The following is a 14,275-nucleotide window of genomic DNA, read 5'->3' as shown; positions in this document are numbered from 1 at the left end:
TTTTGCCTCATGAGTTTTTTTTGTTTTGCCTTCCTCTGGATCAACATTGCAGGATTTTTCAGCCTTATAAACTATGTTACGAATAGCAAATTTCACTACGAATTTTCTTACTACTACTACTAAAGATAATTATTTTATAGCACAAATGTTATATTTCTTACTTGTTTAAACTCCCTGTGGTCGCTTCCACCGCTAAGAGGACACATGCACGCTCAGCCGATGGGTGTCATTAGGAATAGTTGTCGGCCAAACTATCTTAACTCAACCTTTTTGTAGGTGAGGTTTATACATAAAATAGTGTTCCACTCTATGATTTACTTTAGCAAAAGCCTAAATTAAAGAAAATCACTGGTAGCAAGGAAATAATGTCTCCAGCTAGCCCCCCACTATGAAGAAAATAGGACTTTTAAAGGAAAAGCAGGGCATTCCAGGACTTTCAAGGAATGCAACGCTTATTAGCTTGGCCAATATTACTATTCTTTGTAATGGATATCATGATCCTCCGCCATAAACCATATAATTTATAGCTGGAAGATTAGATACTTATGCGTTACTAAAGCATTAAACTTTCTGATAAAGTACAAACAATGATTCTAAGATGAAAGCGACTATGGAAAAAGCATCTATAATATCATTAACATCCAATTACTAAGATAAGAGCTTTCATTCAGTACAGATATGATAGTGTGACTCAGGAGTCATCGTACCTATAAAATTGGGCTTACATGCTACAATTTTTGGTTAAATTCAAGATGTTCTTTTTTTTTTTTTTCTTCTACTGAAACCATTAGAAAATAAAGAGCAGGTACATTCCCATATATCCACTTTCACACTTTCCGGGGACAATGCAGTTATGTAATTGTATCACATGACAACAATGATGACGTGGGAACAATAGGGAAATATTTAAACTTCAATGTGTGCGATATTAGGTCAATTCTGTGTCAGACAAACACAGAACCCACTCTCAGCCAAGCCGTCAGTTCAACATAACTGACGGAATCGGCTGAGAGCGAACAATACAGCTTCTATGTATACCGGATACATACTTTAGAAGCTGTATTGTAAAAAGTAAAAATAAAAATGTTAATAAAAAAGTCAATTAATAAAGTGAATCAAAACGCAAAAAACATTGATTTAATTAAAAAAAACATTCAAAGGTGTACATAGCTTTTAACCCCTTGTCGCCGTAGCCATTTTTAGTTTTTTTCATTTTATTTTTTTGCTACCCACATTACAAAAGCCATAACTTTTTTTTTTTTCCATCAACATAGCCGAATGGGGACTTGTTTTTTGCAAGTTTTCGTTTTTAACATCACCATTTTTTTAATATCATATAATGTACCAAAAGAAAAACGCAGCTATTCTTTACATTTTTTTGGAGATTCATTTTACAGCATTCACCGTGCAGTAAAAACAGCAAGTTAACTTTATTCTGCAGGTAAATATGATTGCGGCGATACCAAACAAAAAACTATTTCTTAAAAAAAATAATTTCTGTAGCTATAGTCTGAGTCACAACTTTTTTATTTTTTGTCGATGGAGCGGTGTAGAGACTTATTTTTTGCAGGGCGAGCTGTAGTTCTTATTGGAACTATTTTAGAGTACATACAACTTTTGGATAGCTATACATTATATTTTTTGGGGGAGCTAAAGTGACAAAAACAGCATTTCTGTCGTTTTGTATGTTCTATGGTGATCACCCTGCAGCTTTAACAACATCATGTTAGCATAGTTTAAGGCACTTTTATACGGACCGATTATTGGGAATGAGCGTTCATAGAAACATTAGTTTTCCCTATCATTGCCCTGTGTAAATACTCGTTCATCGGCTGATCATATAATTTATGCAGCAGAAAATATTATCTTTGTCGGCAGCACATCTCCCTGTGTAAACAGAGAGATGTGCTGCCGACATGATCATAATGCATGGGGATGAGTGATCAAAGTAACGATCGCTCGTCTCCATTCATTTCTGCTTATAGCTCCTTGTGAAAAAAGCAAACAAGCGCCGATCAATGAGCTGTCTCGTTGATCGGCCCTCGTTACGGCCAAAATTGGCCAGTGTAAAAGGACCCTTAGTCTTTTACAAACGTGCCAATACCAATTATGTTTAATTTTAATGTTTATGTTACTTTAGAGGAAAAATGTGAAAAAGGTTAAAATGTAACAATTTTTTAAATTTTTTTTAGTCCCCCCTAGGAGTCTTGAACAAGCAGTTGTTTGATCGCTGGTACAATACACTGCAATACTTATTGCAGTGTATTGTGATTTTTACGGCTCCTATTAAGCCCTGCCTCTGGCACAACAATGGCAGACATGGGGGCTTTCATTAGGTACCTAGGCTGCAATGACAACCATTGGCACTGCGCAAAGCTGTGGTTGCTATTGATTGCCACCTCTAAAATATGGTCACACAATTTTATTTGCAATTTATAGTACTGGTCTTTTCTTATATAGAGAACCATTGGGCCACTCAAGGCATGAGTTCCCAGGTGCAACCTCTGCACCTCATATACTTCTTTCCCTGAAAATGCTCACATAGATGTCACTGCTCAGGGGTTATTCAGTTATGTCATAGAACCTGAATAATGCAAACAATGATATCACATCACAGGTATAAAAAACACAGTGAATTCATAGTACAGGGACAATAAACACAGTGATGTCACAATATAGGGATAATAAACACAGTGAAGTCCCTGTACCAGGGTAATAAATACAGTGATGTCACAGTACAGAAATAATAAGCACAGTGATGTCATAATAAAGGGACAATAAATAGTACAATAATTATGGTTGCAGTGTATAACAATGCTTTGTGACAGGAAAAAGTGATGTCACAAATAGGAATAACAACCAGTGATGTCACAGTACATGTATAATAAACACTGTGAAGTCATAGGACAGGGTAATGTGATGACACAGTATGGGAATAATGTGCACAGCGATGTCCAATGCTAAGGACCGCAGTGGTGTCGCAGCATTCAGATAATAGCATCATAAGGTTAATGCAGACAGTCATGCCAGAAGATATCAAACATTGGTATTACGTGGCAGTGGAGCTGTTGTGGACCCCTCAGCCACTAGAGTCCAGGTAAAAGAGTTAAGACCCTTTTACACTGGCCAATTATCGGGCAAACGAGCGTTCAAAGAAAGCTTATTCCCGATAATTGCCCTGCAAACGCTCGTTCATCAGCTGATCGTATCGCTTTAAATGTGCAATATATCATCGTTGTTGGCAGCACATCTCCCTATGTAAACAGGGAGACGCGCTGCCAACATGATACAAAAGTATGGGGACGAGTGATCAGAGTATCGAGTGCTCATTCCCATACTTAGCTCCGTGTGAAAGAGCGGTCTCGTTGATCGGTGCTCTTTGCACTGGCCAAAATGGTAAAAGTAGATTATGATTAAAATTACTCATCTCTAAACACTTTTTGGTCGGCTAAGCAACTCAGTACTTGGACACAAGCAGATAATGTGTTGTCCAGAAAAGACAAAAGAATGACAAGTTTCTTCTTTTATTAAGTTGAGCTTATTTTAAAGATTTGTCATCCCCATAAAACTGCTTTACTTCTCAGATTTGATTTGTTCTCAAGACTATACGTGATCGCCTCTAAGGTGTAAAGGAAACATTTACACTAAACCTTTACTTTACCTGAACACCTTCTACGTTTTCCTTATAAATTAGATGATAGCCCATGTTAATTATATTTGGATATCAAATTAATATGCTTGTTTATCCATAGCATGCAATTTTGATTATGTTCTCATTACATTTGATCTTCATTCCTCAAGTTATATTAAGCAGCAGAGCCTTCCTATTCAAAGTTTTATATTACGCACGATTAATACTAGAGGCTAAATCATATCGAAAGCAGCACTAAATTCCGTCATAACATTGAAACAAGTTCATTAGGGACATTTTAATACAACCAAACAGCCGAAGGCTATTAGAGCTCATCCCCTGACCGAATTTTTACAATGCCCATAATGATCAGCTCTCGCTGTATTCTGATAACAATCACTTTTGATATCATCACTGCTAGGCCTAATAGTCACATCTGGGCTACCAAATTATATTATTTGGGATATTGTTGACACAAGCAAACCTTCAACAATTCTCTTCTTTGTTGATTCTCTAAAAAGTGATCATTCAGAGTTGCAGCTAATTTCAAACCTGGTGAACTAAACATGGAGGCCCATGGACGGGATGTCAATCTAAGGGCTACAGAAGTAGTGTAGTCAAGCAGGATGAAGTGCTGTGACACAGCTGTCTCCTCGTTCGATATTATTGAGCGAGAGCAAACCTTCTCAGTAGAACTGACCATAGACAGTTGTTATGCCTATTCAGCTGGGCAAACTGGGCATGTTTTATAGGGTAAGAGCACACAGGGTGGCAGCCGCATGCAACGCGAAACTGCGCTCCGATGTGGTGGCAAAGGGGCTATCGGCTGCCTGACAGCAGCGTCCTGTTTTACCCAGAGAACTAAAGGTGACCAGTAGACGACCCATCGGTTAGATCCATAAATCAATCAAAACAAAGCAACATAGGTAGCCGTGACCGATTTACACGCGTAAAATATGTGCGTAAACTATCCGTGTGCATTGCATTTGGCATCAATGTGCTTTTCACGCACTTGCAAGCACTTTTTCTTTCAGTGTAATTGATGCGTGAAATACGGAGAGCACACGGATGTGCGTCTTTGTGCTGTCCATAGTTTTCACGCACCCATTGATTTCAATGGGCGACTAGGAGCATGAAAACTCACTAATATAGGACATGTAGTGACTTTCACGTAACAGACACTCGCTGCGTGAAAGCTCACGTATGTGTGAATAGCCCCATTGAAATCAATGGGTCCGAGGTGCTGTGTGTTGTTTCAACACACAGCACACGGACGAGAATCACGCTCGTCTGTATGAGCCCTTAGATGGATGAATGCGCCACGATCCAACAGCCATGACATATGAGGATCAGGAGCATTTCAAAATACAAGTCTGGGATCAGCCATGTCCAGGTGTATATATTAACCCTAAATGGCAATCGCTGTCAAAGACAGCTAGGGCCTCATCCGCATCACGTTATTGCCCATTCGTTTATCGTATACGTCGAGAAAGCGTCCGACGTACATGATAAACATGTTCATAGGGCTCCATTATCCCCACACAGACCAAAAGAGCGTTCTTTTGGCCTCCATCGGGTTGTTATACATCGGTATACCTTCGTTTGAGGGATGGAATAGTGTAGTAGACTGTGCTATTCCATCATGACGGATCCCACAAAAGAAACATTTACCACACGGTATACGTTTTTTAACATAGGAGCCTATGGGTGATAATAGGTATACCTTAAACGTATACCTCTGGGAGCTCCTGACATCACTGTCCGTATGCTCTGGCTGAGGACTCCGGCTTTGCAATGCTCGCGACGTGACTGTAACATCAGGAGCAGTGCTGGAGTCATTGGTCAGCGTGCTAGCCGATGCTCTGCCCGGGAACTCCAGCGCTAGGGAAGGTCCTGATGTCACTGTCCATGGACAGTGACTTCAGGGGTTTTCCCAGGGCTGGTCCCCAGGCGACGTATCCCACTGTGTGCCATACAGTGGGATACTATTGGTCCTTTCATCGGAGGTATATGTCAGGGATCTTTCCAACGTATACCTCCGATGGAAGGCCTAAGCGTGATGTGAATGGGGCCTTCTTATCAGATGAGTGATGAATGGACTCCTCTATAAATTTAGTTCAATAGATTGATGTCCTCATATTAAACATCATATAATTCCCGGCGCAGATGTGTGTACAGAATAAGCAGAAAGCCCCCACCCTGCTGCCCATCATGATCTATTCAAAGTGTACATAAGTACCATCATGGAGGGAATAGTGTATAGGGTAGACTTCGATATACAAGCCTTGTTTAATATCCGTGTAAACCCAGTACTTTACCAATTTTAATGAATACATTTTAACCCATTGGAGACAGATAATTGTCTTTTTTTAATTTTTGTTTCTCCATTGTTGCATTCCAAGAGCCATAATCTTTTTATGTTTTTGTCGACATAGCGATAACCGGGCTTGTTTTTTGCATGGCGAGTTTTAGTATTTAATGGCACCATAATGTACTGGGAAACTGAAAATAAACCATTATATGTGGGAAATAATGGAATGGGAAAGAACAGTGATTTCTCCATTATTCTTTGGGTTTTGTTTTCACGGCGTTAACTGTGCGGTAAAAACAACATTTTAAGTTTATTCTGCGAGTCAATTATGGTAATACCAAATTTATAGATTTTTATATTTTTCTACTTTTGCCAAGACACAACTATTTGCTTAATTTTTTCTTAAAGACGCGGCGATACCAATTATGTTTACTTTTTTTTATTGCTTACATAGTTTTTTGTGACAAATGGGAAATTCTTTTATTTTCTAAAATTTTATTAAACAGTGTTTTTTTACTTTTTTTTTAGTCCCCCTAGCAGACTTAAACATGCAATCTTTTAATATTGACCGTGACATCTGATTGGTAAGACAGAGTGAAAGGGCTCCCACTGTCCCCTGATCGCCCCTCCTCCACAACAAAATCGTGGGGTTCAACATTTTTCTCCGATCCCGGCTGCTGCAGGCGGGTGTCAGCTGTATGAAACTCTCGGGACTCGGTGCTTAAGGTACAGGCTCAGCTCCAGTGATAGCATACATCTAACGTAATAGTACATTGAATGTCGCCAAGGAGTTAAATGATACGTTTTTATTTGTCTTTATGAGGCAAAGCCAGTAGTGGTTTCAAATGAAATGGGAAATATAAAGGAAAAACCTTTACTTCTTCCTCCTCCTGGAACCACTTCTGGCTTTGGCTCAAAAATCTATATCAAAATCTGCAACCAATACGCGATGTGTGAATCCAGCCTAAGGGCGGGTTCACACATAGCGGAATTTCACTTAAATTCCGCTGCGGACACTCCGCAGCGTTAATCCGCAGCGGAGCCGTTTCTCCATTGACTTTCACTTTAATTTAGCAGTGTTCGTTTACACGATGCGTACAATTCCGCTGCGGAGCATAGGCTGCGGAGCGGAATTTGGTGTCCGCAGCATGCTCTGTCTGTTGCGGAGCAGTGGCGGACTCATGGCGGAATTTCTCCATTGACTTCAATGGAGATTCAAAGTTCCGCAATGAAGTCCGCAGCTGTCATGCACATGTCATGTGTGCTGCGGATGCGTCTTGCTTTTTTAACTTGACATTTCTCCATTCTGGCTGGACCTATGTATTTCTAGGTCTACAGCCAGACTGAGGAAGTCAATGGGGCTCCCGTAATGACGGGAGCGTTGCTAGGAGACGTCAGTAAATAGTCACTGTCCAGGGTGCTGAAAGAGTTAAGCGATCGGCAGTAACTGTTTCTGCACCCGGGACAGTGACTACCGATCTCAATATACATGTATCTGTAAAAAAACATATAAGTTCATACTTACCGAGAACTCCCTGGGTCTGTCACCAGTCCGGCCTCCCAGGATGACGATTCAGTGTAAGTGACGGCTGCAGCCAATCACAGGCCAAGCACAGGCTGCAGCGGTCACATGGACTGGCGCGTCATCCAGGGAGGTCGGGCTGGATGCCGAAAGAGGGACGCGTCACCAAGACAACGGCCGGTAAGTATGAAAGTCGTTTACTTTCACTAGGGAAAGTGCTGTCCCTTCTCTCTATCCTGCACTGATAGGGAGAAGGGAAGCACTTTTCCCGCAGTCCGCAGCAGCTAGTCCGCATCAATGTACTGCACATTTTGTGCAGATCCGCAGCAGAATCTGCAACGCAGATTCTGTGCGGCATGGATGCGGACAGTTGCGGAGGAATTCCGCCATGTGTGGTCATGCCCTTAAACTGTCCATTTATGGTTGTCATAAGGGTTTTTTTCTTAGGAATTAAATGTAGAATTTACCTGTACTTTTGCGAGGTCCAAGGATATTATAATGCTGTCTACCTCTGCGCATGTGTATTTCGTTAAAATCCTAAAAAAAAGCAGAGACCATTATATTCAAAATATTTTTTACTGCGCTCCTAATTCAATTCTTAAACCATTAATAAAACAATACCTCACAAGTCCCATGCTCTCTTTCTTTCTGACAGAAGGAATGTTTGGCTTTATTGAACTCCTACATTATGTTTTCACTCTTAGGCCAGGATCACACATGCAATTTTGATGCAGATTTTGACGTTTTTAAGCCAAACACACAGAAGTGGACATAATGAAAGAGGATGCATCAGTCTTCTCTTTATACCTTTCCTGCCTTTTGGATCCAATTTTGGCATTGGCTTAAATAACAACCTAAAACGGCATGAAAACTGCGTGTGTGATCCTGGCCTTAACCTTAAAGCTGATCAAAGAAGCAAATAAATACAACTTATCATTAACTAAAATAATCAATAGTAAAAGTTTTTGTCAAAAAATGCTAAACATTTATAGCCTACACTTTTCCTTTTGTGTCTAAGGCTGGGTTCACACGACCTATTTTCAGGTGTAAACGAGGTGTATTATGCCTCGTTTTACGTCTGAAAATAAGGCTACAATACGTCGGCAAACATCTGCCCATTCATTTGAATGGGTTTGCCGACATACTGTGCAGACAACCTGTCATTTACGCGTCGTCGTTTGACAGCTGTCAAACGACAACGCGTAAAAATACAGCCTCGTCAAAAGAAGTGCAGGAGACTTCTTTCAGACGTAATTTGAGCCGTTCTTCATTGAACTCAATGAAGCACAGCTCAAAATTTACGGCTGTCAGAGAAGCCTCGCAAAATGCGAGGAGGAGCAATTACGTCTGAAACGAGGCAGCTGTTTTCTCCTGAAAACAGTCTGTCTTTTCAGACGTAAATGACAGCTAGCGTGTGCACATACCCTTAGCTGAAGTAGTATAACAGACCTGTCATTCCGTCATGAACCAATGCGATTTTTCGCACGTGCTGTTCAAATGGCTAACTTTTTTTTTCTCATCTTTTTTTGTCATGACAGATAGGTCTTTGCAATTGTTTTTATCAAATAGAAACAGCTTTTTTTTTTAAAAAGAAATGATTGTTCTTTTATTGTGTGAAAAATAGTAATATATATATATATATATATATATATATATATATATATATATATCTATATATATAATATATTTTTCTTCATCATTGTTAGGGTCACTGCATTGAGGGCAGAGCTGCAGATATGATTGGCAGTGGGTTTAATTTCTTCTTATTTTTTCATGAAATTTTATTTGTTTTTTTTTACTTCTACTTTTTTCATGACCTGCTCCACAAAAAGGAGAAACCATGTAGAATGCAGATCACTTCATGGATTGCAGGACTTTTCAGTGCTTATTTACATGCGACGCTCAGGGGAATAAAAGCACTTTTTTGTGGTCACGATGGGCTGACTTGGGCAAACTTTTTTAAAAATGGACTGCCAACATTTTTACAGACTAATTGGAAAATCATATTGAATCATAAAGTATATAAGCGATACATGTCTATGGCTTAGAATAGTGATATGAACTCATTAGCAGCATTTACTATGAAGTGTAACATGACAATTACAACTTCCTCCAACTTAAAAGTAAATAGCAGGCACGTCTATTTTTTTTTACGCATACTGGAAAAAAGTCTTCAACGGACTTTACAGACTTATTAGGGTATGTTCACACGTAGTCAACCAAAACGTCTGAAAATCCAGAGCTGTTTTCAAGGGAAAACAGACCCTGCTTTTCAGACGTTTTTTTACCAACTCGCATTTTTTGCGGCGTTTTTCGCGCCGTTTTCGCGGCGTTTTTTACGTCCGTTTTTGGAGCTGTTTGCATTGGAGTCTATGAGAAAACAGCTCCAAAAACGTCTGAAAGAAGTGTCCTGCACTTCTTTTGACGAGGCTGTATTTTTACGAGTCGTCGTTTGACAGCTGTCAAACGACGACGCGTAAATAACAGGTCGTCTGCACAGTACGTCGGCAAACCCATTCAAATGAATGGGCAGATGTTTGCCGACGTATTGGAGCCGTATTTTCAGACGTAAAACGAGGCATAATACGCCTCGTATACGTCTGAAATTTGGCCGTGTGAACATACCCTTAGGATTTAGCGGAAGGTTAGCTACCCTGTGGAGAACTGATTGTGTGTTCCTCTAGCTAATCACAATACAGCTGTTGCCCCTTGGTTAGAATTGAAATCAAGACCCTAGTGCTGAAGGGCAATATAGTTAACCACTAAGCCACCATCCTACCCAAATTTCCAAATGCTTTATTTCTTACTGTCAGCAAGAACAAGTTCAAGTTGATGCCATAAGCAAAGAGAAAGATGTCAATTACAAGCTGAACATTCCCCTCTACATGCCTGCTCATGATCGGATTTAAAGGCTATTTAAACTTCTGAAAGGCAAAAACAAATATTTTTAATAAAAAGGTGTATCTGTGTGTTTTGTCTAACTTTGTAAATACATTTTATTAAAAATGATTTTCACTTTTTTAGATACCGCTGCTCTGTATTCTGCAGACCTGACGGGTTCAGTGTCGGTGGGTCCTGTGTGCCTCTGACACGCAGGATCCACCTGTAATCTATTACATCTAAGTTCATAACTTAGATGTGATAGTTTTCAGGTGGATCCTGTATTCCACAGACATGCCGGACCCGCTGTCACTGAAGCCGTCAGGTTCACGGGACTGACAGTTTCATTGAATAGCGCTAGATACAGCTGCTCTGTATGAAAAATACAGAGCAGCTGTATCTAAAAAAGTAAAAATAATTTTGAATAAAAAGTATTTACAAAGTTACACAAAACACTGATACACCTTTTTATTAAAAAGAAATATTTTGCCTTTCTGCAGCCATTGTGAGGGGGGTGGGGTGAAAATGATTGCTAAATGGCTGGTGTAGCTTGAAGTTCCTGGGTCCTCATGCAAAATTTGTACCAGGGCCTCCCAACCATCACATCACCCAATTTATATACAGTAGTTCAGGATTTAATTAATTTTGTGAAATGTTCTTAAAGGTTAACTAAGCCTATAAAAAAACTTTTAACATGTTATAGTGACATGACAGAAATTTTGATTGGTGGTGGTCCGAGCACTGAGACCCCCACCGATCGCTAAAACGAAGCTGCAGAAGCGCTCGGGTGAGCTCTGTGCCACTTCATTTCTGATTGGCTTTCCTTGAAGCGTTGCACTGGCTCAATAGAAAGTTTGAGTCCCTACAACGCTCACTCGCTTGGCTTTTAGAGGAGACCCAATCAAAAACTAAGTGCCACAACGCTCACCCCAGCGCTTCTGCAGTTTCGTTTTAGCAATCGGTGGGGTCTCAGTGCTCGAACCCCCAGCAATCAAAACTTCAGACATGTTACTCTAACATGTCAAAAGTTTATTAAAAGTTTAGTTACACTTCAAACAATGTTGTTCTCCAGGAGATAATGATTAGATTATTTATTAAAGAGGGGGCCTGCTACTGTGCAGGGGGCAAGCGGTTTAGGGTATTCTAGCACCACCTTGATTTATATCTAACATCGAAAGGAGTCATAACTACATGCATATGAGATAAAAAGTAATCAGAGCTGATTATAAGGTTTTATTTTGCCTAACATTCCAGCTTATTAGCGTTAAATAAACCATAGAGAAAGTTATTATAAGATGAGGGACTCGGAATGAAAAAATAAATTACTTTTATGATATTACCATGTATAGGTAGGTCTGCTAATTTCTGTAATTTCATGGATGGAAAACAATTGAAGAGATTAAATTAAAAGATAACAATCCAAATTGAGTTAATTGAGTTACTAATATAAAATACTAAAATGTACTATGCTTGTAGGAGGGAGGTGAATATGAGAATTCACAGAATGATCAGCTCTGTGGACAATTTAGACACAGAATATTAGAGCTATAGTCACTATGCACGAAGTACTAGATATTTACATTATTTCATTATATCCTCTTATAGCTCCAAAAATGCAATAACTCCTCTTTTCAAAGGAGCCCTAGAATCAGAGACCATGGGGCCCCAAAGCAAAACTTGGAATGTAGACCCACTATATCGTGACCAACCAGCGAGTTTAGGATATGTGGCCTGAAGTGCCTTTTCCTCCTCTCTTTGGTCTCTCAGTGACCTGCATTTCATTTTCCATGGTCCTCTTAGAAGGGGTTGTCCAGTTTGGGGGCTATTTGTTATACTGATGACTTATCCACAGGATAGGTCATCAGCAGGGGCGCAACTAGGTAAGACTGGGCCCCATAGAAAACTCTTGACCGGGGCCCCCCCGGGTGCCACAAGCAGCCCCCCTTATAAATAGTGCCCCTTATAGAATGTGCCATACAGCCCCACATATATACAGCACCAGAACAAACCTCAGTACTTAAATTCAGCACTTTTACCAACCCCAGTACATAAATACAGCACTAGAACCAAGCTCAGTACATATATACAATACCAGATCCAAGCTCACTACATATATACAGCACTAGAATCAAGCCCATACATATATACATCCCCAGAGCCAAGCCACGTACATAAATACAACAATAGAACCAAGCTCGGTACATAAATACATCCCCAGAACCAAGCTGAGTACATATATACAGCACCAGAACAAAAGCTCAGTACATATATATATCCCCAGAACAAAACTCATTACATATATACAGCACCAAAACCAATCTGATATGTATATACAGCACCAGAACAAAGCTCAGTACTTGCATACAGCATAAGGAACCAAGCTCAGTACATATATACAGCCCCAGAACCAAGCTCAGTACATATGTACAACACCAGAACAAATACAGCTCAATTTAGTGCAACCCCTGCCATATAGGTTTGTACGGCGTAAAACTACAGCTTTCAGCATAGCCCGAACAATGGTGAGGATATGCTGGGAGATGCTGTTTCACAAAAAAAAATCATACCACCCATCATCTCGCTGAAGATCATACAGTGACTACAGTACTGATTAGAGGCAGAATAAACATTTACATTAAGTGACTCACGGGTGACATCTCAGATTCTAGTAATTTTCTTCTCCCTCCGGTCCAGACCTCTATGATGGATTTCTTACAGCCATGACGCATTTTTGCAGTTTTCCCACTCCGATGTCTTCAGCTTCTCACTTTTAAAACATTTCTGCACCTATAAACTAAGTAAAAATTCTCAACACCTCTAAATATAATAAAGCACCATACACTGCACCTCTAACTATAATAGCGCCATACACTGTGTGCCACACACACACACACACACACACACACACACACACCGCGCCCCCTGTAGATAGTGCCCCCATAGCCCCCTGTAGATAGTGACCCCCATAGAGCCTCTGTAGATAGTGCCCTACATAGAAGTCCCTGTAGATAGTGTCCCACATACAACCCTCTGTAGATAGTGCCTACATATGGACTCCAGAGCTGCAAGGCAATAGTGCTAACCACTGAGCCGCCATGCTGCCCTACATATAGCTTCCCCTATAGATAGTGCTCCATGTATAGCCCACCTCTGTAGATATTCTCACATAAAGCTCCCCTGTATATAGTGTCCCACATATAGCCCACCCCTGTGGACAGTGCCCTACATATAGCCACCCTGTAGCTAGTGCCCCACAGGTAACCCACCCCTGTATATAGTGTCCCACATATAGCCAACCCCTATAGGAAGTGCCCTAAAAATATCTCCCCTATAAATAGTGCTCTACATATAGCCCAACCCTGTATATAGTGTCTCACATATAGCCCACCCCTATAGAAAATGGCCTAAAAATATCTCCCCTATAGATAGTACTCTACATATAGCCCACCCCTGTATAGTGTCTCACATTTAGCACCCCCTGTATATAGTGCACCGCATATAGACCCCACCTGTAGATAGTGGCCCACATCTCCACATATAGACCCCTCTGTAGATAGTGGCCCACATCCCCACATATAGACACCCCTGTATATAGTGGCCCATATATAGACCCCCCTGTATATAGTGGCTCACATATAGACGACCCACCCCCGTAAATAGAGCCCCCACTACAGGTAATGGCAGTCACAATTTTATTAGAAAAAAACTTTACATACTCACATGATCCCGTTCCCGCGCAGTCCGATGGCAATGCAGATCTGCTCTCTTCTGAGCAGGTCTGCTGGAGCTGAACGACGCATCGTTCATTGATGCTAATTGGTGGGGCAGAATGACTTGCCCCGTCAGTCAGCACCTTTCAAGCACGCTGATTGGCGGGGCAAGTCATTTTGCTGCGCCGCTCAGCGCCATTGTAAGTCTAATGCATGTATTT

General features: G+C 40.6%; 1 protein-coding gene across 1 annotated transcript in view; it reads right to left on the bottom strand.

Moving 5' to 3' along the window:
* Window positions 1–14,275, bottom strand: part of MYO3B (myosin IIIB) — a 134,989-nt gene that overhangs the window by 31,693 nt on the left and 89,021 nt on the right. The window contains exon 23 of the mRNA XM_075829432.1: window positions 7,932–8,001. Coding sequence (XP_075685547.1) covers window positions 7,932–8,001 — 70 coding nt within the window. The remainder of the gene's footprint in view (window positions 1–7,931; window positions 8,002–14,275) is intronic.

Source organism: Rhinoderma darwinii, chromosome 6, assembly GCF_050947455.1.
Source record: "Rhinoderma darwinii isolate aRhiDar2 chromosome 6, aRhiDar2.hap1, whole genome shotgun sequence".
NCBI classification, from domain to species: Eukaryota; Metazoa; Chordata; class Amphibia; order Anura; family Rhinodermatidae; genus Rhinoderma; species Rhinoderma darwinii.
The sequence above is the reverse complement of the archived record's forward strand: the minus strand, read 5'-3'. Positions and strand labels throughout refer to the sequence as shown.